Here is a 25222-nt window from a genome sequence, read left to right as displayed (position 1 = left end):
TGTTTATTCTTCTTTTACGGTTAAAGAGGATAAATGTTGAACCCAGAAACCAGAGTTAAACCATAAAAAATATTTTTAGATGCTGGTAGTTTGCCATTAACTACAGGTGCAGGTTTAACCAAGAGACTATTGTGACATCTTGACAAGGCAATAAAAATCTGATTTAGATCCAAAAACTCAAAATAAAAACTGAAAGACAACAGCGGATGATAAAATGGGATTTAATATTTACCCTCCTGTCTCCCTTTTCAAACTGATACCAACACGTCAAACATTCACATAGTTCATAAAGATTGTTTTGGATGTTTGTGCATCCAAAACAGTTGCTAAATGTCTCCTGTCAGGCACATAAAAAGCTTCAGTCTGGTCATTTATTACCTAGAGGCAACAATAAAACAGACACGCCCAGTGCTACCACGGGCAAAAGGTTAAACCATTGAGAGGTTCATCTAAGAAAGTACTGAAAAACAGTGCCAACACTCCCAGGCGATAAAGGAGGCCCTTTAGGCCCAGAAGGCCCCTGATTGGCTTGGTTTGACCAGTGAAGTCATCTGCTGTAGGAGGGACAGGTCAGCTTGATAAAATAAGCTTATGACCCAGCAAACAGCAGTTCCTTGTCTGAACAGACAGACTGTCGTTAAGCATTTCTTGGTTGAGCTGTTGGAGAAAAATTTTGAGAAACAGAAACCTGTTGGACAAAAAGCCACCAAGACGGATTAAAGTGGAACTTCAAAAGAAATCTCAGAGGAAGATTGGAAAGAAGAGAAATCGGACCTCAGGAGTTGAAAAGGACGTGTGAAAAGGCAAAGAATGGGGTCATTTGGACTTGAGCTGGCTGGCATCGGCCTGTCAGTGGTGGGCTGGCTGCTGAGCATCGTCAGCTGCGCTCTGCCCATGTGGAGGGTCTCTGCCTTCATCGGCTCCAACATCGTCACCGCTCAGGTGTACTGGGAGGGTCTGTGGATGAGTTGTGTGTTTCAGAGCACCGGCCAGATGCAGTGCAAGGTGTACGACTCTATGCTGGCCCTCCCTCAAGACCTGCAAGCCGCCAGGGCCCTCACCATCATCACCATCATCCTGGGCGTCGTGGCGCTCCTCATCTCCATGGTGGGAGCCAAGTGCACCAACTGCATCGAGGAGGAGGCCTCCAAAGCCAGGGTGATGGTGTCCTCAGGCGCGGCGTTCATCGCGTCGGCACTGGCGCAGATTGTGCCCGTTTCCTGGTCTGCACACACCATCGTCACGGAGTTCTACAGCCCAATCATCCCGTCTGGGCAAAAGATGGAGATCGGAGCAGCGTTGTACCTGGGATGGGCGGCTGCAGCCCTGCTCCTGATCGGCGGTGCCCTCCTCTGCTGCAGTTGCCCCCCACAGGAAGAGAAGCCACTAAGGTACACCGTAGCGCCTCACAGCCGTGCAGCGTACTCCGCCGCTCCGAGATCAACGGCCCAAAGCTCCTACACCAGAAGAGACTATGTCTAAACAGAGCCAAGGTGTCAAGAGAGGGTTGAGACACAATCCCAACCATTATTTATGCATTTTCTGGAAATTTATGTTTAACATCATGGAAAAAGTGGGAAAAAAAAAACACAGATCTCATCTTGTTTTAAATTGGAACCAAAAATATTCATACATGTTTTTTATACTCTAGAAAGATAGTTGTTTACATATCAACTTCTCCAAAAAAATTATATTTTTTATCTATTATATCTGTTCTTAAGATGTTTCATTGCACTGGAAATGTGCTGATGGTATATAATTACACTGTAACTGGAACAAATACTCATGTTTAGATTTTTCTTGATGGACTTGCAAACCAGAAACAGGAGCTGCGTCACAGCCGAAGGAAAAGAAAGCAGGTCAAAATGGCGGAGTGGACTCTGTGGGAAGTCTTGTGGAAATCTATTTGGTTTGCTTTAAATGTGCTTTATTCCACGTTTTTAATCTCCATTGCAGTTCTGTTTTACTTTTCATGTGTTGTGACTTTTAATAGTTGAAACTAATGTACTTGACATTTGTTTAACATAATTTTTGTTCAACATTGTCACATTTTCCTTCATTTTTCTGTATATAAACTTTTTGAAAAAAGTCAATACAAATGAAACTACTTTGTATTTAGATCTACTTGATGATTTAAAATAACTCAAAGGAAATAAAGCTGTGAATTATTTTTACAGTGAAACATCATTGAAGCCTTTTCTATGTTAAATTTTTAGACATAATGATGTGATATGTGTCATATGTCCACTAAAAAATAGACAAAAAATACTTGGTAAGACTTTTTGCTTTGTTTTTAATGGGGGTTTTATGCATTGTATGGGGAAAAATACATAAAGTTCACATGTTTTTCACATAATCACATGCTGAGGTTTCTGATCTACTAACAATTATCAGAGATTTGATTGTTTTCTAATCCCAAACAGAGCACTTTGTTTTCAGATTTAGTAGTGATTCCTGGAGGCTCCACAGAAGAACTGGAAGAAAATCTTTCAGTTCTAGGAAGTAATTAAAGATTTAAAACTTTCCTTTTGCTGGAAATCATAGTTTGAGAGGCTTAGTTAGGCTGCTGTACTCATATACTGACACAGAAAAACTGGAATTTTTCCCAGTCTGAACAAAAATTGTTTTTACTGTTGACAAAAAAAAACATTGGAAGTTAACATGTAAATAAAAACATAAAAAATATGAAAGCAACACAGACATGAGAAATAATCCATGGTACATCTGTCCTGATTTTAAAATGATTTGGTTTAAACAGCAGTGCAATCTAAAGGATTACACACAGCATGGGGAACCCAAATCGGTGGCAACAGCCCTTCACTCTTATACATTCTCCTACTGCTCTCCAATTTTGGATTATTTGCAGTTATATATAAACATATAGGAAAATAAAACATTTTAACCAAATAGAGACAAATCGCGAGACAATCCGCTTTCTTATCACTTCACTGTCAAACACTAGAGCTGAAACAATCCTTTAAAAAAGAAATGGAAACTTCTTCTAGTACTGTTAAGTTTACATTGTTTGATTTACAAATACAATTATATGAAGTTAACTGCTTTTATTTTTGAAAGGGGCTTGTAAAGGAGGGCGCCATTTTGCAGAACGAGCTGGCTTTACATCATTTCCGAAGAGACAGTAAATATTGCAGTGTCATCAGCGATACAAATAGCAGATAAATGTATATTTACCTAGTAGGAGGCTCAGCCTGAAGCCTCTCGGTGGGGCTGATAGCCGCTAATAATGGCCATTCATTGGGCAGTTAACGCCCGAAGCGTGTGTGAAATCAACGTGGTGATGTTCTTTCTGACCGAACTACAGATATCAACTACTTTTGGATTTGAATAGTCAAATGATTTGACTTGATGAGGACGCCATCTCTTCAACAGTTTTCTGGTTCTCAGCAACACAGAACAAACATCTGGCAGCTTTCAGGGAAACTCTGTCAGCAGAAACTATTCAAACTAGTTGGAACATTGAAGCAAATGTCAAACTTGTTCCAAAATTACCATTTATTAACGTTGAAGGAAGTTTTAAACACTTTTCAATATCCTGCAAAGCGCTACATGTTTATGATAAAAGTACATTATATACTAGTACTTTATAGTTAGAGTTAGCATTAGCATGTGTTTTACTCTCTATTAGTTGATAAACTGGTGTAAAACCAGTTTTATTTATTATTCAACACTGGCGCTGACATTAACCAACAGGCTGATGCTCTTTGTCATTTTAACCATATTTTCACATAAACATATTCATGATGAAACTACAAACAGTCTGTCTGTTGGGCTCATTTGTCTTTGGATCTTATTTTGGCTCTGCTCTTAGAAAGCTGGTCCTGAGGTTGTTTAGTGTATTTTAATAGTCAAAACATTGACTTTATTTTCCTTAAGTAACTAATTTGATAGTTTTTTTTTCCTAACTGCGTGACACCAGTTAGCCAGTTGGGATATTGTGAGAATATTGAGTTATAACAATATTGTGAGAATTCAATATTTCTGACAATAATGCCATTTAATGTGCGAAGTGCACATATATTCACACATATTCACAGAATTAGAGAGTGAGAACGTTTTTAAGATCTGCTCAGATGTCATGTTTGCACAGTTTTTTTTCCTTTGTCAGATGTTGGGTTAGAGTTTAACCAATACTGAGAAGATCTGCTCCCTGTATGCTAAAGGTGTCTTTAAGGAACTGTTTTCCTTTGGCTCTTATTTGTTCTTGGTGCAGTTATTCCAGTTCGAGGCAGAGCTTTGAGATCGCATCTTGCTGTCGATGCTACCGGTTTGAAGAAACTGTGTTTCATCACGAGAGAAATATTTTTCTCTCTTTATTTATCACAAAGGATATGCACTGTAAAACATAAGTGGAGTTTATCTTTAAAAGAAGATGTGAACTCGTTGCCTCCAGAGAAATCCAAACTTAAAAATGTTAGTGTCTTTAAGTTGAACTTGATTGTATTGAATAAGTCGTAATGACATAATAGCAATGTTTACTGTGCTAAATTAATTCTCTTCACTTATAAAAATATATTTAAACTCATTGCTTCAAAATGTTTGTTTTCATTAAATTAACTGAGATACATTAACTTGTAATTAACTTAGTAATAAATCTTAGTATGTTGTAAAAACTTAATGAAAACTCCTTAATTAAACACTTCCTGCTTTCTACTTGTTCTTCATTAAAATATAGAAAGCAGTGCTCCGATGTTTAAGATGAACATCGGAGCATGTTGAACAAGTTAATAAGAATTTAAGTTATGTTTTTTTCTGTTTACATAGTGTAGCCTTTCTTTCAGTTGAATGTCTGCATAAGTTGCTCTTCTTTGACTAACTTATTCTGTGTACTCTGTACAGATCTCAGTTTAATCATCCATAAGAATATATACGTGGTTCCTTGGAGAATAAAGGTGTAATAGGTAATAAAGAGTGGATTGTTCCTGGAAGTCGTTTCACCAGCGCCCATCCCATAACCACATCACTAAGTCACACCCTGCCTCCATCCTTTCTCTCCTCTACTTTGCTCACTATTACCGGGTGGGGGTTGTTTTATTTTTCTGTATGTGAAGACAGCCTCCTGTTGACATCATTGCCACTCCTCTTAACTCCCATGAGGTATAAAGGATCTGGTTTCTGTGGCAGCATCCATCAGCTGCATCACAGGTGCTCCGCTCCAGCTCAACAACAAAGAGTCTTTGTTCCCTGAAAAACTCTGAGAAGATTCTGCAAACATGTCGATGGGTTTGGAGATTGTGGGCATTGCCCTGGGATTCCTGGGGCTGATTCTTGCGATGGTGACGTGTGCTCTCCCAATGTGGAGGGTGTCAGCCTTCATCGGTGCCAACATCATCACTTCTCAGATCATCTGGGAGGGCTTGTGGATGAACTGCGTCACCCAGAGCACAGGTCAGATGCAGTGCAAGATGTATGACTCCATGCTAGCTTTGTCTCAGGACCTCCAGGCCTCCAGAGCGTTGACGATCATCGCCATCATTCTCGGAGTGCTGGGAGTCATGATCTCCATCGTCGGAGCCAAGTGCACCAACTGCATCGAAGACGAGGTGGGAAAGGCCAAAGTGATGATCATCTCTGGGATTTTCTTTGTTCTCGCTGGCATTTTGGTGCTGGTCCCGGTGTCTTGGTCTGCCCACGTAATCATCCTGGAATTCTATAACCCCATGTTGGTCGACTCTCAGAAAAGAGAGATTGGGGCTTCGCTCTACATTGGTTGGGGTTCAGCCGCCCTGTGCCTGATTGGAGGGGCCATGCTGTGCAGCCGCTGTCCGCCCAAAGACAATTACAAGGCACCTCGGATGGCGTACTCTGCCCCACGCAGCATCAGTGCTGGAGGGTACGACAAAAAAGATTACGTCTGAACTGCCAGGACCTGTCCGGGAAACTGTTAGTTATAGTTCTGTGTTGTGTGGATGTGTTCAGCTGTCTAAAAATCACAGGGCGAGCCCCTCTAAAGACTCCGACATGAAGATTTTGTACTGATATTGATCTTTCTCCCGTCCTTTTGGACAAAATGTTAATTTACATCCTTTTGGTTTATTGATTAGAATAGGAGCCTGTTTTTCTGCTAAATATCGTTCTGGGTAAAAATATTCACTACTCTGTCTGATGCTCTAAAACAGACATTCACACCTGTTCCCTGCTTGTGAAGGAGATCACCGGCGGCGCAGTGTCGTGTTACACTGAAACTTGCTGTTTAAACATTGTGTGTCATGTCTCCGACAGTGACAAGGAAGAGCTGGTTCTCGTTTTACATGGATTTGTTTGCGTGATTGTTCCTTGTGCGCGTCTGTGTGCTTTTTGCATGTGATATTTGCTTAAGAGGGTTTCAGCCGAGACTGAAACCAAAAATGGATCACTGATATTCATTTTATCAGTGTTTTTAGTTTCATCGTGCTTAAAAAAAATCTATTTTCTATTTCTTTTTTTCTTTTTTTAAGATTTCACTGTAACATTGCAACTTGTATTTTGAATTTAGTCTTATTTACACAGGTCAAATAAACATTTCTTGAGTTTTTTTGTTTCCTAATTTTTTTATGTAAAATTGACAAATTTTACACTTATTGTTGTGGAACATATATTTAGAAATAAATATAACCTTGTTAACATTTCAATAAAAGTCTTTTTTTTGTTAAAAGAAAGTGTGCGACCATCTTTAGAGAGCATGAAGCCTACAGGAAAATCATCTTGTGGATTTTGAAAACAGCTCAGGACGGAGGTTGAGCTGGATTTCTTTGTTTAGCGAGCAGCAAAGTTTTCAGTTGGTCTGTGATATCGCTACTGTCATCCTGCATCATGTTTGTAACAACAAACGTGTCGGAACATGTTTCAGGCATCAAACATTGGAACATAAAGACAAGAAGGCGATGAAAGGCAGCTAAAATGCATCCTAATCCCTTTAAAATTAAGTTTTATGACAGGAAAACAGTTTAAAAGTTTACAGATGCTATTAGATTGTGCTACAAAATACAGTTGAGGACTGCAGTTTTAATTTATATTATATTATAGCGGTGTAAAAAAAGTCACACCACTGAAAGCGCTGCATCTTTCTTATTTGGACCTTTTCTCATTTTCTGCAAATAAACACAAAATCTTTGCATCAGATTTCACAGACAGAATAAAACAACAATGTTAACTTTACTGAACCTATAAAAAGTAAATTCAGAGAAACCGATCATTTTAACTGATCTCTCCATTTTTCCAGAACTAATCATTGAAAAGTTGTGACTGAAATTTCAGTGAAAGATGGTTACACACCAGATTTCATCAAGAAAAACGAATGCACTCCACACGTTTCAGATTTCCATTTATAAAAATGTTAACTATGTCCCATTTTTCTTCCCCTGAGCAATTATACGCCACTTTGTGTTTAATAAGTCACATAAGATCCCAGTAGATGAGTTTGAATACAAGGTACTGGTACTTAGTTTAAAATGTTAAATGATAAAACATATTTTACATTCACAAGATTTTACAAATAAAGACAACTGAAGCAAAGCGTGAGAACAACTTCAAGGTTTGTTGAAACTTTTGGAACATGAGCAAAGGGAATAAAACGGTGAATCATTTCTAGTCACTGCAGATATTTCTGACCTTTTTTCACAAAAGTTTTGTTTCGTTTTAGCTATAGTACTCCTATTTTTTTTTTTTTTTAATAATTAAAAATCACCTTTTTCCCGTTAGGTTGATCACTTTCTTAGTGGAAAGTAGAGGGTTTTTATTTTTAAGTGAAATGATCCACATTAGAAATTAGATCAGCAGAGGAGAAGTAGCAGAGCAGAAGTAGAAAAATCTAAAGGTTATCTTCATTAGGTGATGCAGGTGGAAAAACTTGCAGCAAGCAGAATCTCCGTGTTGACTACCAGTTTCACTGGAGCTTCTAAGCTGCTAGATGATAAATTTTAAAAGCATAATAAAATATTCAAAAGCAGCAGTAAGGAAAAATATTTGAGATGCGTCCTCGTTGATATTTATCTTCACATTTGAAACTTCTTTTTTTTTTCTTTCTGAGATGACCGTGGCACCATAAGCAGGTGTAGAAAACGGATGTATGATTTATTTTTTTTCTTTCATCACAGCGAGAATTAGGTTCAGATAAACCTGCTGACAGTCAGGCGATACCTCGGGTCCATGTTAGTATCTCATGTCATCTGTATCACCAACTTTTACAACTTTATCTAAAGGAAATATGCAGACACACACAAAATGCAGACAAATAATACACAGGATACTGCTGTAATCTGACTGAGCCGGGTCACAAAGTGGAATTTGACCAAACTGTGAATAAGTTGCAATGATCATTGTCTTTTTTAACACGCATTAATCTGAATCCATTTTGTATTTTCACACTGCTTTGTACTTCCTTATGCAACTTGTTTTTTCTTCTCAGCATGACCTTCATCTGGAGATAAAGAAAGAGGAAGAGCAGCATGACAATAGGACAAAATTCTCTCAAATGTCACATTTGCATGTCTACTTCTTTTTCCATCGAACAAAGATGGAAACAGAAGTAGAGAAAGAGGTGATCTCAACAGGCGACACAAACAAGATTATTGGCTGAAGCCCGATATTTTCCTGATACAGATGGAGCAAAACATCAGCGATCCGCTGATGGACAGAAATGTTGTAATAAACTATCAGCAGCAGGTGTAATTATGTTGCACTTTAAACATGTTGTGTTATGACAAAGTGTTGGAAATTCATCAGAAGATGCTTAAAAATTACAAAGTAATGCAAAGGAAAAATGATTTTAATTTTTTTTTAAAAGTGCAGCTTGCATTGATACTTTGTAGATCCACCTGTCAAAGCTACAATTTGGGATGTAAATTTTGACCTTGTGTTCAAAATAGTTCAGATCACTCAGTTTGGATGAGGAGCAAACATACATTTTCAAGTTTTTATAAATATTTCGGACTTATTTTCATTTTGGACTTATTTAGTCCTGACCTTCTGGGTTGTCTCCTCTTTATGTTTTCGATCACATGTGTCAAACTCCAGGCCTGGGGGCCAAATCTGGCCCGCCGTAGTTTTCTATGAGGACCTCTACGCTCCAGATTACATAAATGAATCCTTCAGGTTTTTCACAAATGAAGCCTAGGCGTAAATTCAATCTGGAAGACTCTTTAGCCCCACCCGCAGCTTTCAGTAGGCGCTTCCCGCTAATTACTGACGACCTATCATCGCTAGACTTAGCCATGTCGCAGCCAATCACCGACCACGCCTCAGTTCATAAGGTCGTCCATCCAAAGTGCCTCCCGTTTCGCTGCTGCGCTCAACACGTTCAGTCGCACGTCCCAGCTTCCCAGCAAACCATCCCAGCGGATCCCTTTCTTGGTGATTCCTTGCGTACAGCTGCTTTGCCGTGTCCTCGACCCTTCCTTCCCCATCAGACGCTCCCGAGTCTGCGCTCATCAGTCGCACACCAGCCGCTCATCAGCCGCTCCCAGCCGCTCATCAGCCGCCCTCAGCCGCTCTCCAGCCGCTCATCAGCCGCTCCCAGCCGCTCATCAGCCGCCCTCAGCCGCTCTCCAGCCGCACACCAGCCGCTCATCAGCCGCACACCAGCCGCTCATCAGCTGCTCACAGCCGCTCATCAATCGCTCCCAGCCGCTCATCAGCCGCACACCAGCCGCTCCCATCGGAGTCATCATGCCGCGCCCTCCTCGGGCTTCCGGGGTGAGACGTATCTTCTCATGTTTTGAAATGCTAAGAACGCGAATCGTCCATTTAATCCATCCCTTCCCGATCTAGCGGGTTTTATTCGTATGGCTGCGTTTTGATGCTTTAGGACTTTTGCCTGTATGAACGCTTAAACATCCCAATAATATTAGCATCACGCCTAGCGAGAGCCAGGTAGATCACCTAATTCCACAGCGTCCCCACTCCGTAGTAGCCCCGTTTCCTTCCGTCGTCAAGCCTCATAGATTACTTTGAACACACAGGACCTCCTGCTCCCCCTCCCCCTCCTAACCCCCTCCACCCCCCCTTTCCTTCCGTAGTCAAGCCTCATAGATTACTTTGAACTTATAGCCCCCACACCGGACCTCCGTGCACAAACTCTTAATCGCAGCAAGCAGAAGAGACGGAAGTGATATTTCATTTCCTGGTTTCCGCAGCTTATTCTGTAGCTTGCTCAGTATTTACATCTTTTCCACTCCTGTAACCTGCTTTCCCAAGAGATAATTTCTACAAGCATCCCTCATCGTCTCTCTCCATCAAACTGTCATGCCTGAACCATTGCGCCAAATCTCCTCATCCACCCCATGTCACAAAATGGCATCGATCAACTCATCTTCTCCACAGTTGCGGCCCTAATTGTTTCAACGTCTTGCCGCTAAGGTATTTCTCTTTGTTCAGTCCATTCCAACTCTAGCCTACACCATCTACTTCCATCTCAGCCCCTTGTCATGCATCGTAATGGTATTCCCTATTTTTCAGTTCCCATTCTCACCTATTCTAGCCTTAGCTTTCATGTATATATATCTATATTTTTTTTTTTTTTTCGGTTCCTGTTGTGCCAAGCCCCTCCTTCCTGCACATCGAAGTTAGAATCTATCTGTCGTCCCTAAGCCCTCTGGATCATGTTTAACCAGTCGTTACTTCTCTCAGTGCCTTTTAAAGCACTGCGCATTACTGGTGGTGGTTGGTCAACCTCATGCAAATGCATGCTCTCACCTGCCAATGTTATACATGTTTTCATTTATATATATTTTATTTCCCCCCTTTCGTTCTTCACACCCTTCTTGTTGGGCCCATTCCAGAACGGTCTCTTCTCCCGCCCACCTACTCTATCCGTAACCTCGTGCGTCTAATCCCAGCCCTATTACCTCATGTCCAGTAGCAGGCAACCATCTTCCCTCTTTCTAGGCAGTTGCTTTTGTATCCACTTCTCGTCATCTTAAGTATCGCTCAGCCGGCCTCTTTCCTCTAGCTAAAACTTCTTTAGCCTCTCCATCACTTCAGCTAGCTTTTCCCACAACCTCTCATCGCTCTATTGCTGCTTCTCACTTACTTAAGTCTTTGCCTATATGCCCCGAGTTACCGGCTTCGATCTCTTCTCACTTTCTCTGGCTCTAATTCCAGCTTCAGCTCTGACCTCAGCTGTCTCTTATGGGGGCATGATATCCCCTACCACCTATACTAATTCTTAGCTGGCTCTCTTCTACCAACATTCTATCATTCCTCGTCCTGCTGCATTCTCGGCTGGCCTTCTCTACCAGCTTTCCATCACCCCTCGTTCCGCCGCGTTCTCGGCTTGCTTTCATCTACCAGCGTTCTATCATTCCTCGTCTGGCCGCGTTCTCGGCTTGCCTTCATTTTCCGTGATCTACTATCTCTCGTTCTGCTGCGTTCTCAGCTGTTCTTCATCTCCCGGCATTCTATCATCCCTCGTTCTGCTGCATTCTCAGCTGGCCTTCATTTCCCAGCGTTCTCTCATTCCTCGTCCTGCTGTATTCTCGGCTGGTTTTCATCCACCAGCGTTCTCTCATTCCTCGTCCTGCTGTATTCTCAGCTGGTTTTCATCCACCAGCGTTCTCTCATTCCTCGTTCTGCTACGTACTTGGTGGCCTTCTCTACCAGCTTTCCATCAATCCCGTTCTGCTGCCGCGTTCTCGGCTCCCTTTCATCTACCAGTGTTCTATCATTCCTCGTCCGGCCGCGTTCTCGGCTTGCCTTCATTTTCCAGTGATCTAATATCTCTCGTTCTGCTGCGTTCTCTGCTGTTCTTCATCTCCCGGCATTCTATCATCCCTCGATCTGCTGCGTTCTCAGCTGGCCTTCATCTCCAGCGTTCTCTCATTCCTCGTCCTGCTTTCTCGGCTGGCCTTCATCCACCAGCGTTCTCTCATCCTCGTTCTGCTGCATTCTCGGCTGGCCTTCATCCACCAGCGTTCTCTCTTCCTCGTTCTGCTACGTTCTTGGCTGGCCTTCTCTACCAGCTTTCATCATCCCTCGTTCTGCTGCGTTCTCGGCTGTTTCATCTACCAGCGTTCTATCATCCTCGTCGTTCGTTCTCGGCTGGCCTTCATTTCCAGTGATCTCTATCTCTCGTTCTGCTACGTTTTGGCCGGCCTTCTCTACCAGCTTTCATCATCCCTCGTTCTGCTGCGTTCTCAGCTGTCCTTCATCTACCAGTGTTCCATCATCCCTCGTCTGCTGCGTTCTCGGCTGGCCTTCATCTCCCAGTTCTCTATTCCTCGCCTGCTGCATTCTCGGCCGGCCTTCATCTACCAGCTTTCCATCATCCCTCATTCTGCTGCGTTCTCGGCTGGCCTTCATCTCCCAGCGTTCTCTCATTCCTCGTCCTGCCGCGTTCTCGGCTTGCCTTCATTTTCCAGTGATTTATTATCTCTGGTTCTGCTGCATTCTCTGCTGTCCTTCATCTCCCAGCGTTCTATCATCCCTTGTACTGCTGCATTCTCAGCTGACCTTCATCTCTCAGCGTTCTGGCACTTTATCATTTCTCGCTACGCACATCCCGGCTGACCTTCATCTACCAGCTCCCCATCATCCCTCGCTACGCAACATCCCCAGCTGGCCTTCACCTACCGGCTCCCCATCATCCCTCGCACGCAACATCCCCAGCTGGCCTTCATCTACCAGCTCTCCATCATCCCTCGCACGCAACATCCCCAGCTGGCCTTCATCTACCAGCTCTCCATCATCCCTCGTTCTGCTGCGTTCTCGGCTGGCCTTCATCTCCCAGCGTTCTCTCATTCCTCGCCCTGCTGCATTCTCGGCTGGCCTTCATCTACCAGCGTTCTCTCATCCTCGTTCTGCTGTGTTCTCGGCTGGCTTTCATTTACCAGCGTTCTATCATTCCTCGTCCTGCCGCGTTCTCGGATTGCCTTCATTTTCCAGTGATCTATTATCTCTGGTTCTGCTGCGTTCTCTGCTGTCCTTCATCTCCCAGCGTTCTATCATCCTTTGTTCTGCTGCGTTCTCAGCTGACCTTCATCTCTCAGCGTTCTGGCACTTTATCGTTTCTCGCTACGCACATCCCCAGCTGGCCTTCATCTACCAGCTCCCCATCATCCCTCGCACGCAACATCCCCAGCTGGCCTTCATCTACCAGCTCCCATCATCCTCGCACGCAACATCCCCAGCTGGCCTTCATCTACCAGCTCCCCATCATCCCTCGCACGCAACATCCCCAGCTGGCCTTCATCTACCAGCTCCCCATCATCCCTCGCACGCAACATCCCCAGCCGGCCTTCATCTACCTGCTCTCCATCACCCCTCGCACGCAACATCCCCAGCTGGCCTTCATCTACCAGCTCCCCATCATCCCTCGCACGCAACATCCCCAGCCGGCCTTCATCTACCTGCTCTCCATCACCCCTCGCTCGCAACATCCCCAGCTGGCCTTCATCTACCAGTTCCCCATCATCCCTCGCACGCAATATCCCCAGCTGGCCTTCATCTATCAGCTCTCCATCATCCCTCGCACGCAACATCCTCAGCCGGCCTTCATCTACCAGCTCTCCATCATCCCTCGCATGCAACATCCCCAGCTGGCCTTCATCTACCAGTTCCCCATCATCTCTCGCACGCAACATCCCCAGCTGGCCTTCATCTACCAGCATTTTATCATCCCTCACATGTAACGTCCCCGGCTGGCCTTCTACTTCCAAGCATTTTATCATTTCTAGCTGCGCAACATCCCTAGCTGGCCTTCATCCACCAGCATTTTATCTTCCCTCACACTGCCGTGCCCTCTGCCGCCTTTTATCTAGCAGCAACCTGCGCCCTCCTCGTTCCTAGCTGGCCTTCATCTACCAGTTCCCGGCAGATGAATCAACGGGCCATTCTACGCCCCGTGGTGTCCCCTCACTGGCCTTCATCTAAAAGCTTCACATGGTCCCAGCCTGTAATCCTGAGTTAGCTTAGCTCATCCCGTTTTCTCTACTTTCCCACTTCCGGCCTCGGCCCCGGCCTCAGCCTCCCTTTTTGGGGGGGGACGTCATTCCTATCAGCATCAGGAATGCTCATCCGAGCTTATCGCGTCAGCCTGATGTCCTTAGCCGGGGCCCGAGCGCCAAAGACTTAATTAACTTTTCTAATCGCTTTCATTAGCTGGCTTTCCCTAGCTGGCCTTCATCCACCAGCATTTTATCTTCCCTCACGCTGCCGTGCCCTCTGCCGCCTCTTATCTAGCAGCAACCTGCGCCCTCCTCGTTCCTAGCTGGCCTTCATCTACCAGTTCCCGGTAGATGAATCAACAGGCCATTCTACGCCCCGTGGTGTCCCCTCACTGGCCTTCATCTAAAAGCTTCACATGGTCCCAGCCTGTAATCCTGAGTTAGCTTAGCTCATCCCGTTTTCTCTACTTTCCCACTTCCGGCCTCGGCCCCGGCCTCAGCCTCCCTTTTTGGGGGGATGTCATTCCTATCAGCATCAGGAATGCTCATCCGAGCTTATCGCGTCAGCTGATGTCCTAGCCAGGGCCCGAGCGCCAAAGACTTAACTAACTTTTCTAATCGCTTTCATTCTCATCTGAGTCTCTCCCGATTGAAATCTGCAAAATTCCCACAAAATCATCAAGTCTTCATATTTTTTCTGATTTTGCTGCAAATTTTCTAAAATTGTTAAAAAATATTGATTTTAAGTAACTGCTGCCACAGCCTTACTTGTAGTTTGTAATTTATACGGCAAGTAATAAACAGTCACATTTAACATCATAGTGCAAATGTCATAACACTTTAAAACGGCACCACAAAATGTGCAATTTTGATTTCAGAAGTCACAAAAAAAAAAATGCAAAATCGTGGAGGAACAGCTTTTTATTGATACAATGACAGTTTAATGGGTTTTGTCAATATTTTCTGCCACAACCGGCCCTTTAAGAACATTCAGATTTTTGACATGGCCCAAAACGAAAGTGAGTTTGACAGCTTGTTTTAGATGCATTAAGTATTTTCCCCCTTGTCCTTCACAGACATGTTGTTTTTTGGCATGTTAAAATGTAGAAAGCTTCTCAGTTTATGAACAATTTTTCAGCCTCTCTGTATCTGATAGCCATCTTTTGTTGCTTCCTTTCCATTAGATTGTTGATAACCTTTGATTTTATGGCAGAGCTTTCAGCTGCAGTTGATCCTAATCATGATCATGTTAGATATTCTTATGCAGTTTTGCACTGTACTTTATGACTTAATTAGTTAACATCCTGCCTACATATATACATACAGTAATGATATACATCCTGTAAGCTATAAAAAAAGATTAAGCACTAACTTATGAGTTGCCATAAGATCAAACCATAAGATCGACTTACAAGACGAGACAATAAGCAATGATGGGTTCAGAAAACCAAGATGAAATTTCAGCCCCAAGTTTTGGTTTCCATAAAGATTTCAGAAATGATTTTTCAGAACAGTTTAGTTGACATTCAATCAGCCTGTTGTTAAAGGTGGCATTAAGGCCAATATGAAGTGCTCCACTTTCTGTGCTTTCAGTACGAGAGTAAAGGTTTGATAAATCTTAAATTGGGTTTTAAATAATCCATTCAGCACACAAATATCTAGTTCAGGCTTGTTGAGTTAAAGAAGATTTACAACTGGATATGATCAAATGCAGAGAAGATTTATTTAAATATCTTCTGTTTTTAATGAATATGACAATAAATAAATAAATCTAGCATCACAGAAAATGGCTTTGCAGGGTCCTGATACCCATTGATCAAAACGATCCCTACTGGAGGTGATTCTGACTTTTTCTTAACTCGAAGGGATTCATATTGCATTTAGATTGCTAAGCTAACTCAGATGCAGGAAAATGTTTGTATTTACTACTGATCAGACAGATAGTAAATACAAAATATTTATTTTGCTTTGAAACTCTTTAATAGTAAATATTTGAGCAATAAGCAGGATGTTGTCCTTCCTTTTTCGTCGCTCGGTGAGATTTGACACCTTGTTCAGGCCCACATCATCCCCATGGTGACAATTCACAGCATGCTCCATCCCTGAAGACATGTCTCCTATAGCAACAAATGTTTGGTCGCAGCAGCACAGGCCACCCTCTCAGTCACTTTAGACTGATCACTTTGCTTTTTATGGTCTTAATGTGACAACCAGGCTTGCAGAATAAACAAATAGGCTTCACGGATGAATTAAATGAATCTGAATACAGAAAAATAGGTGAAAATGCAATTCCAATCTTTGTCTTCTTCCAGTGAGGCGCATGCTCTGGTGCAGCAGATTAATATGAAACTATAGTGTCACCTAGTGGTTTAAATACGCCAACAGGCTCCATGGTAAACTAATGTCATGGAAAAACCAGGCAGTTTTTAAATATTTAGAAAATTAAAGACTTCTTAATATGACATAAATTCAACTTAAGATCAACAATTCAAATTATAACTACGATTCATTGACATTTTCCATTTCAAAGATATAAATTCCCACCTTTCCCAGAATAATTTTGCTGTATTTAATTCTACATATATTTTTATATAAGAAATCTTAATGGAACGATAACTTCTAAACTTAATATATATGAAAGATATGATTACAATATAAAATATGACTATAATTAACAACAACAATTATTGAGCTATTGAGAAAAGCAAAGATGAGAGTCCAAGCTGCTGATTTAACCAGCGTTTTAACCTTTTGTAGATTTCCCAGAGATCACAATACAGGATTTGGAGGTGAATTTCTGGTTTCTCTAAAACCAGGAGAAAAGTTACTTGTAATTATTTATGTCTTCTTTCAATTGTGCTGATATATTTTCACTAAAAAGAACATAAACACTTGGTAAGATTTTTTTTTCAGTGTATAAATACCTCCATATTCATCTGGACGACAGACTGATTTTAGATTAAATCAACCACCCAGAGCTCCGTATTCATGAGATTTTCATTGTAAAACACCAACCTCTGTCAGAGGCGTCTTCAATTTTGATGTGATACAGACTGCTCCAGGAGCTCCTGCCTGTTCACAGCTATCAGCCTCTTCAAACAATACTTTAAAGAAGCTTGACAAATAATATGACTTACAACAACATTTAAACTGCCTCTAGGCAGTTCAAATTCAGTTAAATGTAACTGAATTTGAACTGCAGAAACCATCGATGTATCTCAATGGAACAAACTCCGTGCCTGACAGACTGAGCCCAGGGTAAAACGTCCCCCCTCCTACGTCATCACGCACCATCAGCTGTTGACGGACTGGGGGTGTTCTCTCTGGCGTCGACCTCCGGGGCCGCTCTGAATGCTCGCTCCCCGGCTCTGTGCTGTCACTGCGGCCGCTCTCAGAGGCACATGTTGTTTGTGGACCGTTCAGTAACCGAACCTATGCTGCCATGATTGCTTTGTGTCGCCTGGTTCACAGAGGACTGCTGAGCATCCGGCCGTCCTGCCGTTTGTTCGTCGGACAGGTGGATGCGGCGACCCCGGTCCGGACAGCCAGCTCGTCCAGGTATCCCCGCTAGCTTCCCGGCTAACAGGTGTCCTCCACCAGCCCTGGCTCGGTTCTGGTACCGCCGTGTTTCTGAGTGGAAATTATGGCGCGATGTTGGTGTTGCTGTGGATTAAAACCGCTCCCTTATCGAACCGGTAGCCTGTCACCTTGTGATGCCTTCAAAGCTTTAACTGTTTTAAACATCATTCATACATTTTAGCTAATTTAAGCAGAATTTGTTTTTCATAAAGCAGCTTCAGATCTAAAGCTGGTGGCAAAACTGGATTAAATGAGAATTTCTGAAAATATGACCTGAAATCTAAACGCTAATCCACATGAACACCAAGTTAGCATCTCAGCTACATTACAGGATTTCAAACACTTTTAATGTAAACATTATAATTTTATCCTCCATACTCTTAGTATATGTGCCTTACAAATCAATACAACCATAATCTATATTTTGTTCGTTTATCTGAAAGATTTTGAGTACATTTTAAGATTCTTGCTTTATCTGCATGTTTTGGCCTGTGGATGATCTGAGTGATTTTCATATTAGACGTTTATCAATTATCTCTTGGTTGTAGAAAGAAAATATATAAAATAAATATTCCATATTTATATATATGAGTAGCTCCTTTTTAAACAGACTAGAACTAAAAAAAAATCAGCACTGACATTTTTTTATGTTGCATTCTTGGAGATATTTGTTTTAAGTGACAGCAGGGTTCCTGTTAGACATGCTGGGAGATACTGAGTAAAAATAATATGGTTTCACATAGCTAGGCAGATAATTTATTATCACTGAATGTTTGACAAAAACATGAGTTCTATCTGTATTATTAAAAGAAAATTAGGCTGGGTTAGTAATAACTTCCTTAACTTTTGAAATAAATTTGCCACTGTCATGTAGAAATGCTCTGATCTTGTGCTATTTGATCATCACAACAGTAATTTTAACAATAAAGGTCAATGATGTGAATATCTGTGCTGCACCAGCAGATGGAAGCAAAGTGATTTACTTAAAGATTATGTATTTATTGGAAAATAGCATTGCATAACATCTTGTGGCGCTCTGTTTAAACGGCACATTCTAGATACTCAGATTGTTTTTGTCATCAAAATCTGTGACTACTGATAATTTATCAACCCTCCTCAACTTGAATGTGTTTTTCTCCCCCTCAGTCCTGTCAGCTTGAGTTATGACGTGTTCGACGGAAAGGGAGAGAGCACTCCCCTGGTGTTTCTCCACGGCCTCTTCGGCAGTAAATCCAACTTCCACTCAATCGCCAAGTCCTTGGTGCAGCGCACAGGCCGAAAGGTAACGCGTTGATGAAGACTTCACACCCGTCTGTTGTTACGTCTGGAACAGTTCGTCATTGTGCGCTTGCGTTTGTCCTCAGCCGCTCGTCAATAGCTCTTTTTAGAGAAATTGGACGTGTGCTGTCATTTGATACGCCTCTCGGCTGATAAATGACACCTGCTTGGCTCAACTTGAACACGTTTGGCACAACACCTCTTTTGCTTGTGACGTCAGGGCTTCCGGGCTGAGAAAATTCGCTCTGTTGCCTCCTTTTCCCCCATTCCAAGTGTCTTACCTGTCCTTTGTCCAGTCAGGTGTTGACTGTAGATGCCCGTAACCACGGTAACAGCCCTCACACCCCGGACCTGACCTATGAAGCGATGGCCGCCGATTTGAAGCATCTCCTCGGCCAGCTGCACATCGAGAAGTGCGTCCTCATCGGCCACAGCATGGGCGGGAAGACCGCCATGACAACCGCTCTGACACAGGTGGGCGACCCCTAAAGGTCAGCGTGTGACGAGGCGACGCTGCCATCTACACCGACCTTTTAGGTCAGGGAGGATTCAGGCACTGGCTCGTTTTTAACATGACATAATGACACAGCAAAGTTCACATGTAAATGAAATTGAATATTTAATTTGGGTTACAGCACTTGAATTACCTGGCATCTCTTTTTTTAATCATTACTTCCGGGGCGTCTCATTTCAGAATCACATCTGCCAACAGTGTGGTCAGTTTTAGCTTACAGTGAGCTTGTGAGGCATTTTTAATTTGGGCCATATCTAGATTATGAATGTCCTTAATAAACCTCTTATTTAACTTTAAGTCCTTCTTAAAGTTAAATAAAACCAAACATTCATGTAATTTACAGAATACATGCGAAAACAACAGAACAAGATAATGGCCACGGAAAAGTCCAAGAATCCTTGCTTTAGTCGTGTGAAGTCAAAGGTCAGAATTCTGAGAATTTTTCTCAGAATTTTGACTTTTCTCAGAATTCCTTTGTCTCGGACTTTTTACTTTTCATTCTAAGAATTTTGACTTTGTTTCTCGCAATTCTGGCTTTTCATTTTAAAAGACTAAAATCAGAATAATATTCTGAGACAAAAAAGTCAGAATTCTGAAAAGAAATTCTGACTTTGTTTTTTCTGTGGCCCAAATTCTCTTCCCTTGAAAATTGTTTTAATTTCTTTGATAAAATATTATTTCAGCATTCAACGGTTATTTTCAACTTTCTATTAACATGTCCCTCTGGGCCACATAGACGTCATGGCGGGTCAGATTTGGGCCCTGGACCTTCAGTTTGATTCTGGTTTCACTTTTAATCTTCATCTTTTTATTTAGAAACATAGTTGTTTTAAAGTTTCTTAAAAACAACTATTTTTTAGTTCAATTTGTTAACAGTGATAAATGAAGTTAATTCCTTTCCTTACTTAACCTACTTTACTGACTTGATCTCTTAATTACATTTACGTTACTCATTTGCTTGTTAACTTATTTATTCACTATGATAATCACTTCCTACAACTTAGACGTTATTATTTTAAACTTCTAATCAAGTCCTTCAAAGCTGAAATTCTTGTTTTCACTCCCAGCCAGGCTTGTCACAATAAAAAATTTTGTCCCAGTAATTTTTGCGATAAACAATAATATTGTTGTTTCGAGACCATTTTCGATGTTATAAATAATTCAAGTTTTCCTTTTGAAAGACCAATAAATTAGAGTTTTGCAACAAACAATTCACGTTAGAATAAAACACGAGAACCAAAAAGAATAAATTAAAGACACAACCGACAAAACTACAAATAAAATAGATTATAATGTCTAAACAAATATTAATCATCAGAATGGAAATGATAAAGTTGATTTTAATCGCGACAGGCTTCTCCACAGCTGCCAGCCTCAGCCTTTCTTGTTGTTGTTTGCAGCCCAGTTTGGTGGAGCGGCTGGTGGTGGTGGACATCAGCCCGGCCCAGACCACCACGCGCACCAACTTCCGCTACTACATCCAGGCCATGCAGGAGATGAAGATCTCCACCGACATCCCTCGCTCCACCGCCAGGCGGATGGCTGAGGATCAGCTGCGGAGTTTAGTGAAGGTCAGAACCGCCGCTTCTTTACTTTCATTTCACTCCAACAGCGTTCAGGATTGATCATGTTCATCCCACAGGCGACAATCCTGGAAAAACTGCAGATTTATTGTTTCATTCATAAGAGTGTTTAACACCTGCTTAAGCTTTGCTATATTCTAATTTATTTAATACCACTGTATTTGTTTATTTATTTATTTTGTAAAATTTTTGAGGTTTACAACATTTGGTAACACTTTATTTGAAGGTGTTTGCATAAAACTGACGTGATGCTGTCATAAGCATGAAGGTCTTCACGACTGTTTATGAAGTGTCATTTGTCAAATAACGACACTTTTAATTGACTTTTAACTCAAATTTTAATGAAACTTTGCATTAAAATATGATTATATACCCAATAATGCAAAATTGAGTATTCTATGCATTATTAACCTAATGACATTCATGTTAGTCTCATTCACACCCCTTCAAATAAAGTGTTACCCAACATTTTATTTTACATAATACTCCCCCTTTAAACTAACTAATACAGTTAATTTAATACTGCTTTGCGTAATAACTTCAATTTAAGGAATTTATGCTTCTTCCCTCCTACTGTGCTTGCAACATGCGGTGTGTTTGTGTTTCTTATTAGCCGGCCATGACAGTAAATGCAGCAGAAAAAAATGTAAAAAGTAAAATCTGATCATTTTTCAGTGCAGGAAGAGGGCAAGTATGTAAGAAGAAATTTGTATTTTGAAAGGGAAGCGATTAACGTCTTCCAGAACACAAATGTCTGAAGTTTTTATGAAGTTATTTCGTCATGCTGTTGTTAGGCAAACGAGCAGGAAACAGAGCTGGAGGCAGAGAGAGAGGGAGAGTCAGGCAGGTTACACGAGTCACAGGTAAGTTTCACTCCGATGAAGGAAAAACCGAGAGAGGTTTAAAAACAAAGCAACTTAATGCAAGAACTGAAGTCCAGTTGCTTTTTTAAAACCTTGTTTTGTGTTAGTTGATGAACTTCAGAATTTTATTATTGAGGAAAATCTTTAATTAGACGTGCAGTTAAGCGACAACCATACCGTTATTTATTACTATTTTGTGCAGTCAATATTTGTTTATTAGTTTTCATCTGCATACAAGATACATAAAGAATGCAAAACTTGTATTGTGGGAGATCTAGAGCTTTGTGATTAATCTTATTTTAGAAAACTTGGACATTTTCTCAAAAAAAAATTCAAAATAAAATTTTCAATGTTCAATTCAATTCTTTTGCCTAGAGTTATTTTGTAGAAAATGTCTGATACTAATCTAAAAATCTAATTTTTGTTCCCAGTAAATGATGTTTTGTTTTTTCTAGAAAATGTCTGAGATTACTTTCCAAAGGTCAGAGGTTTCTCTCGTACACCGTCGTAGATTTTGCATTTTCTTCCTTAAAAGAAAGAAATCTAGTTCTCAGCTTCTTTTGGGGTCGACTAAATAAATTTATTTTAAGTCATTAGAACAGGATGTTCTTTCAAAACAAGTCTAAGAAAGGCTGAATCTGAGTGAGTAAAAGTCTTTATTTTGTCCCCTCTCACAATAAAACGTAACTTCCTCCCTTTGTTCCTGAACAGGAGCACTCTGTGCGTCAGTTCCTGCTGACCAACCTGGTGGAGGAGAACGGACATTACGCCTGGAGGGTCAACCTGGAGGCCATCGCAGCTCACCTGGAGGAAATCATGAGTTTCCCCAAACTGGACACCGTCTACGAGGGGCCAACGCTGTTTCTGGGCGGAGCCAGTTCTGCTTACATCAGGTAGAAAACATCACAGAAACATTCAGACGACGATGAGGCTTGAAAAGAGACATTTGATTTTATGCTGTCGTAACATGGTGTTCGCATGTTGCTCTGGTTCGTTATTAGAGAAGTTTTTATTGCACAGCAGTTGGAGAAATCTGTTCTGCATTTACAAACTTTGATCAATTTAGCTAATTTCTCATTTTAATTTATTCAAGATAATCCTTTTGCTACTATATCTGATTACAAACTAACAAAAGCCATAAAAGTAAAAACAAAATGATCAATTTAAAATTAAAAATATGTATTTTTTAAATGGTTGTATAAACATTTTACAAAATATCTTGTGGCTCTATCAGTGGGGGCTGTTAAGAACAACACTGTTAAACTGTGATAATAAATATGGCAGAAGTTGCCCTATCAAAATAAAAGCATCAAATCAATAAAATCAATCATAGATTATATTAATAAAACAAAGTAGTAACAATAAAGGGGATACAAACAAATAAGGAGCTTAATTTGGGTTTATTTACACTCATAAATGAACATTTTTGTAGTTTTGAAACTGTAACACTTTAACTTTGCTAAACTTTAAATAGTGTGAAACTGAAGTTGTTAGTCAAACTGATTGCTCCTTATTTACTTTCCTTTCAGCTCCGACGATTACCCAGAGATCCAAAGGTTGTTCCCCAACGCCGACATCCAGTACATCCCAGACGCGAGCCACTGGATTCACGCTGACAAGCCTCTGGACTTCATCAGCTCCATCATCTCCTTCCTCCAGTCTTAGCCGCCTGCGGCCGCGCCTGCAGACTTTCTACTGCGATCCTAATATTCGCCATAACAGGACCAAACCCGCTCTGTTTTGCAGCAGTCAGTTCTTATTTTTAAAGCCATTAGTGGTTTTGCTGTTGAGGATTTTGATTTAATTTAGTGGTTGAAGATTATCCAGCTTGTAGATACGTTTCAGTTGACCTGTTTATAGATCCGTTTAACATCATGGGGTTGTTTTTGGAGGTAATGTACTAATCCAAAGAAACTGTCATTTGCACTGCACTGTCTTTATGTTCGTATACAGTCGATCGCAAAAGTTACACACCTCATTTAGAAAGCCATGAAAGGATGCGCTGCAGAAACACAAAATCTGACCAAGTATGTTTGGGCTTGTTTTAAGTAAAAAATTCATTATTGATGGAAAAAGTACGACCTCTACTTGTGGGGAAAATATCTTATTATATTCCTTAACATTTTTCATCGTTGTTATGAAATAATTGACTCAAAACAAACTCCTATATCTTGCTAAGTTACTTCTAAGTCAGTTTGTCTTATTTCAATTGAACTATGATTTTTGCAGTAGGAGCTAGACCGAAATACTTGGTAAAATATTGTTTTTGCAGTGTAATAAATCATTTTAAACATTTATCGGGACACAAATGGACATTGGTTACAGAGAAAGTCAAACAATTGAAGCACTTTTTGATTTAATTTCAGCTTTTGGTCGCAACCTCCCGTCTTGACTTAACCATATTTGACATCCTCCACAGCCCAAAACTCACTGATGTTCAGAATTTCTTCAATATGAAGAGAAGTAACCCCATGCCATGATGCTGCCACTGCCATGTTTCACCATAGTTTTAGTGCTGCTTTGTGCCAACCTATCTTATTAAATTGTAGCCCTGAAATTAATTTTTATTTCTTTAAACCAAAGTTTCATTCATAAAATGCACTTTTTTTCTTTTTTTTAAAGTCCAAGACAAACAGAGGAAACAGCGAATAGTGGAAATCTCCCAGTCCGTTGCCTCTGCCAGTCCTTCATTTCCGATTTATAAACTCGTTTAGCTTTGCATCAATTGTTTTTGAATTGCAAAATGTTCTGATTATTTCAGACTGTCTTCCTAGTGTCATGCTTTTCATATAATATGTATTTTTCTCTTAACGTCGCCTTCAGACAGGAATCTTTTTAGGCTAATGGATAGAAATGAGCTTAACTTGACTTCAGGTTCACCAGTTTTACTGTAATTGATAGAAAACTAAATGCTGAAATTCAGTCAAAAAGTGATTCACATATTAATACTTGATTGTTACATCAAACAAAAGTTGCATTAAATTCAAAATAAGTAGGTTATGTGCAGAGTTGCGAGAGCCGCTGTATTTATGTCAGGATTGTGAAGGAAGTGTTTTCTGTGTTTGTGGATGTGAGTTAAAGCAGCACTGCGGTAAAATAAAAACTGTATTTGAGGAGGTTTTGGACCAAACTTTGGCCCGTTACGTAACTTTGTGGTTCATTGAGAATGTTTGATGCTAGTCGGTTAATTTGTTATAAAAACAACCCCTCTGAGAGCTCTGGTTATATTTTTATGCCAACATATTTAATATCTGCTGGATTCAAGCTGAAACTTTTTCAACGCAGTATTAACACAAACTCTTTCCTGATTCTCTCAGGCTGCGACTCGAAACGCTCGGTCTTCGTTTTTCCTTTGTGTCCGGCGACAAGCCGTGGTGACATCGTTGTGTCTGTAGTTGGTCAGTGTTTCCCCGTTTACTGCCCGTGTATCCAGTTATCTTTATGAATAAGGCACAAGGCTAAGTGAGTATATCACAAAGTATATATGCTGCAGCAACGTATGTAGGTTCCCAATCGTAGTGGTTTGAT

At 41.0% G+C, this 25222-nt stretch overlaps 3 protein-coding genes across 4 annotated transcripts; all 3 read left to right on the top strand.

Annotated features, from left to right (window-relative positions):
* Positions 1-602: 602 nt before the first annotated feature.
* On the top strand, positions 603-2268 carry cldn3d (claudin 3d). The gene has a single exon (XM_055051537.1). It carries the CDS (start codon positions 811-813, stop codon positions 1480-1482), a length of 672 nt encoding a protein of 223 aa, XP_054907512.1. The 5' UTR covers positions 603-810; the 3' UTR covers positions 1483-2268.
* A 2879-nt stretch (positions 2269-5147) lies between these two features.
* On the top strand, positions 5148-6530 carry LOC129373545 (claudin-3-like). Its single transcript, XM_055051538.1, has one exon. It carries the CDS (start codon positions 5232-5234, stop codon positions 5874-5876), a length of 645 nt encoding a protein of 214 aa, XP_054907513.1. The 5' UTR covers positions 5148-5231; the 3' UTR covers positions 5877-6530.
* Positions 6531-17184: 10654 nt separating this feature from the next.
* On the top strand, positions 17185-24807 carry abhd11 (abhydrolase domain containing 11). Of its 2 annotated transcripts, XM_055051465.1 has the most exons (7): positions 17335-17435; positions 18603-18738; positions 19031-19208; positions 20649-20819; positions 21626-21694; positions 22406-22587; positions 23224-24807. In XM_055051465.1, the coding sequence occupies exons 2-7, from the start codon at positions 18620-18622 to the stop codon at positions 23357-23359; spliced, it is 855 nt and encodes a 284-aa protein (XP_054907440.1). In that variant the 5' UTR covers positions 17335-17435; positions 18603-18619; the 3' UTR covers positions 23360-24807. The 2 variants fall into 2 exon arrangements, with proteins under 2 accessions (XP_054907439.1, XP_054907440.1); XM_055051464.1 differs by lacking the exon at positions 21626-21694 and having other exon boundaries at positions 17185-17435; positions 19035-19208.
* The last annotated feature ends 415 nt before the right edge of the window (positions 24808-25222 follow it).

The sequence above is a fragment of the Poeciliopsis prolifica genome, unplaced genomic scaffold (genome assembly GCF_027474105.1).
Source record: "Poeciliopsis prolifica strain line A6 unplaced genomic scaffold, Auburn_PproV2 SCAFFOLD033, whole genome shotgun sequence".
In the NCBI taxonomy this organism is placed as follows: Eukaryota; Metazoa; Chordata; class Actinopteri; order Cyprinodontiformes; family Poeciliidae; genus Poeciliopsis; species Poeciliopsis prolifica.
The sequence above is the reverse complement of the archived record's forward strand: the minus strand, read 5'-3'. Positions and strand labels throughout refer to the sequence as shown.

Excerpts from the sequence above, each read along its gene's own strand:
- cldn3d (XM_055051537.1), top strand. The coding sequence starts at position 811 with ATGGGGTCATTTGGACTTGAGCTGGCTGGCATCGGCCTGTCAGTGGTG.
- LOC129373545 (XM_055051538.1), top strand. The coding sequence starts at position 5,232 with ATGTCGATGGGTTTGGAGATTGTGGGCATTGCCCTGGGATTCCTGGGG.
- abhd11 (XM_055051464.1), top strand. The coding sequence starts at position 17,320 with ATGATTGCTTTGTGTCGCCTGGTTCACAGAGGACTGCTGAGCATCCGG. Across the intron at positions 19,209-20,648 it reads TGACAACCGCTCTGACACAG|CCCAGTTTGGTGGAGCGGCT; the intron begins GTGGGCGACCCC and ends TGTTGTTTGCAG. Across the intron at positions 20,820-22,405 it reads AGCTGCGGAGTTTAGTGAAG|GAGCACTCTGTGCGTCAGTT; the intron begins GTCAGAACCGCC and ends GTTCCTGAACAG.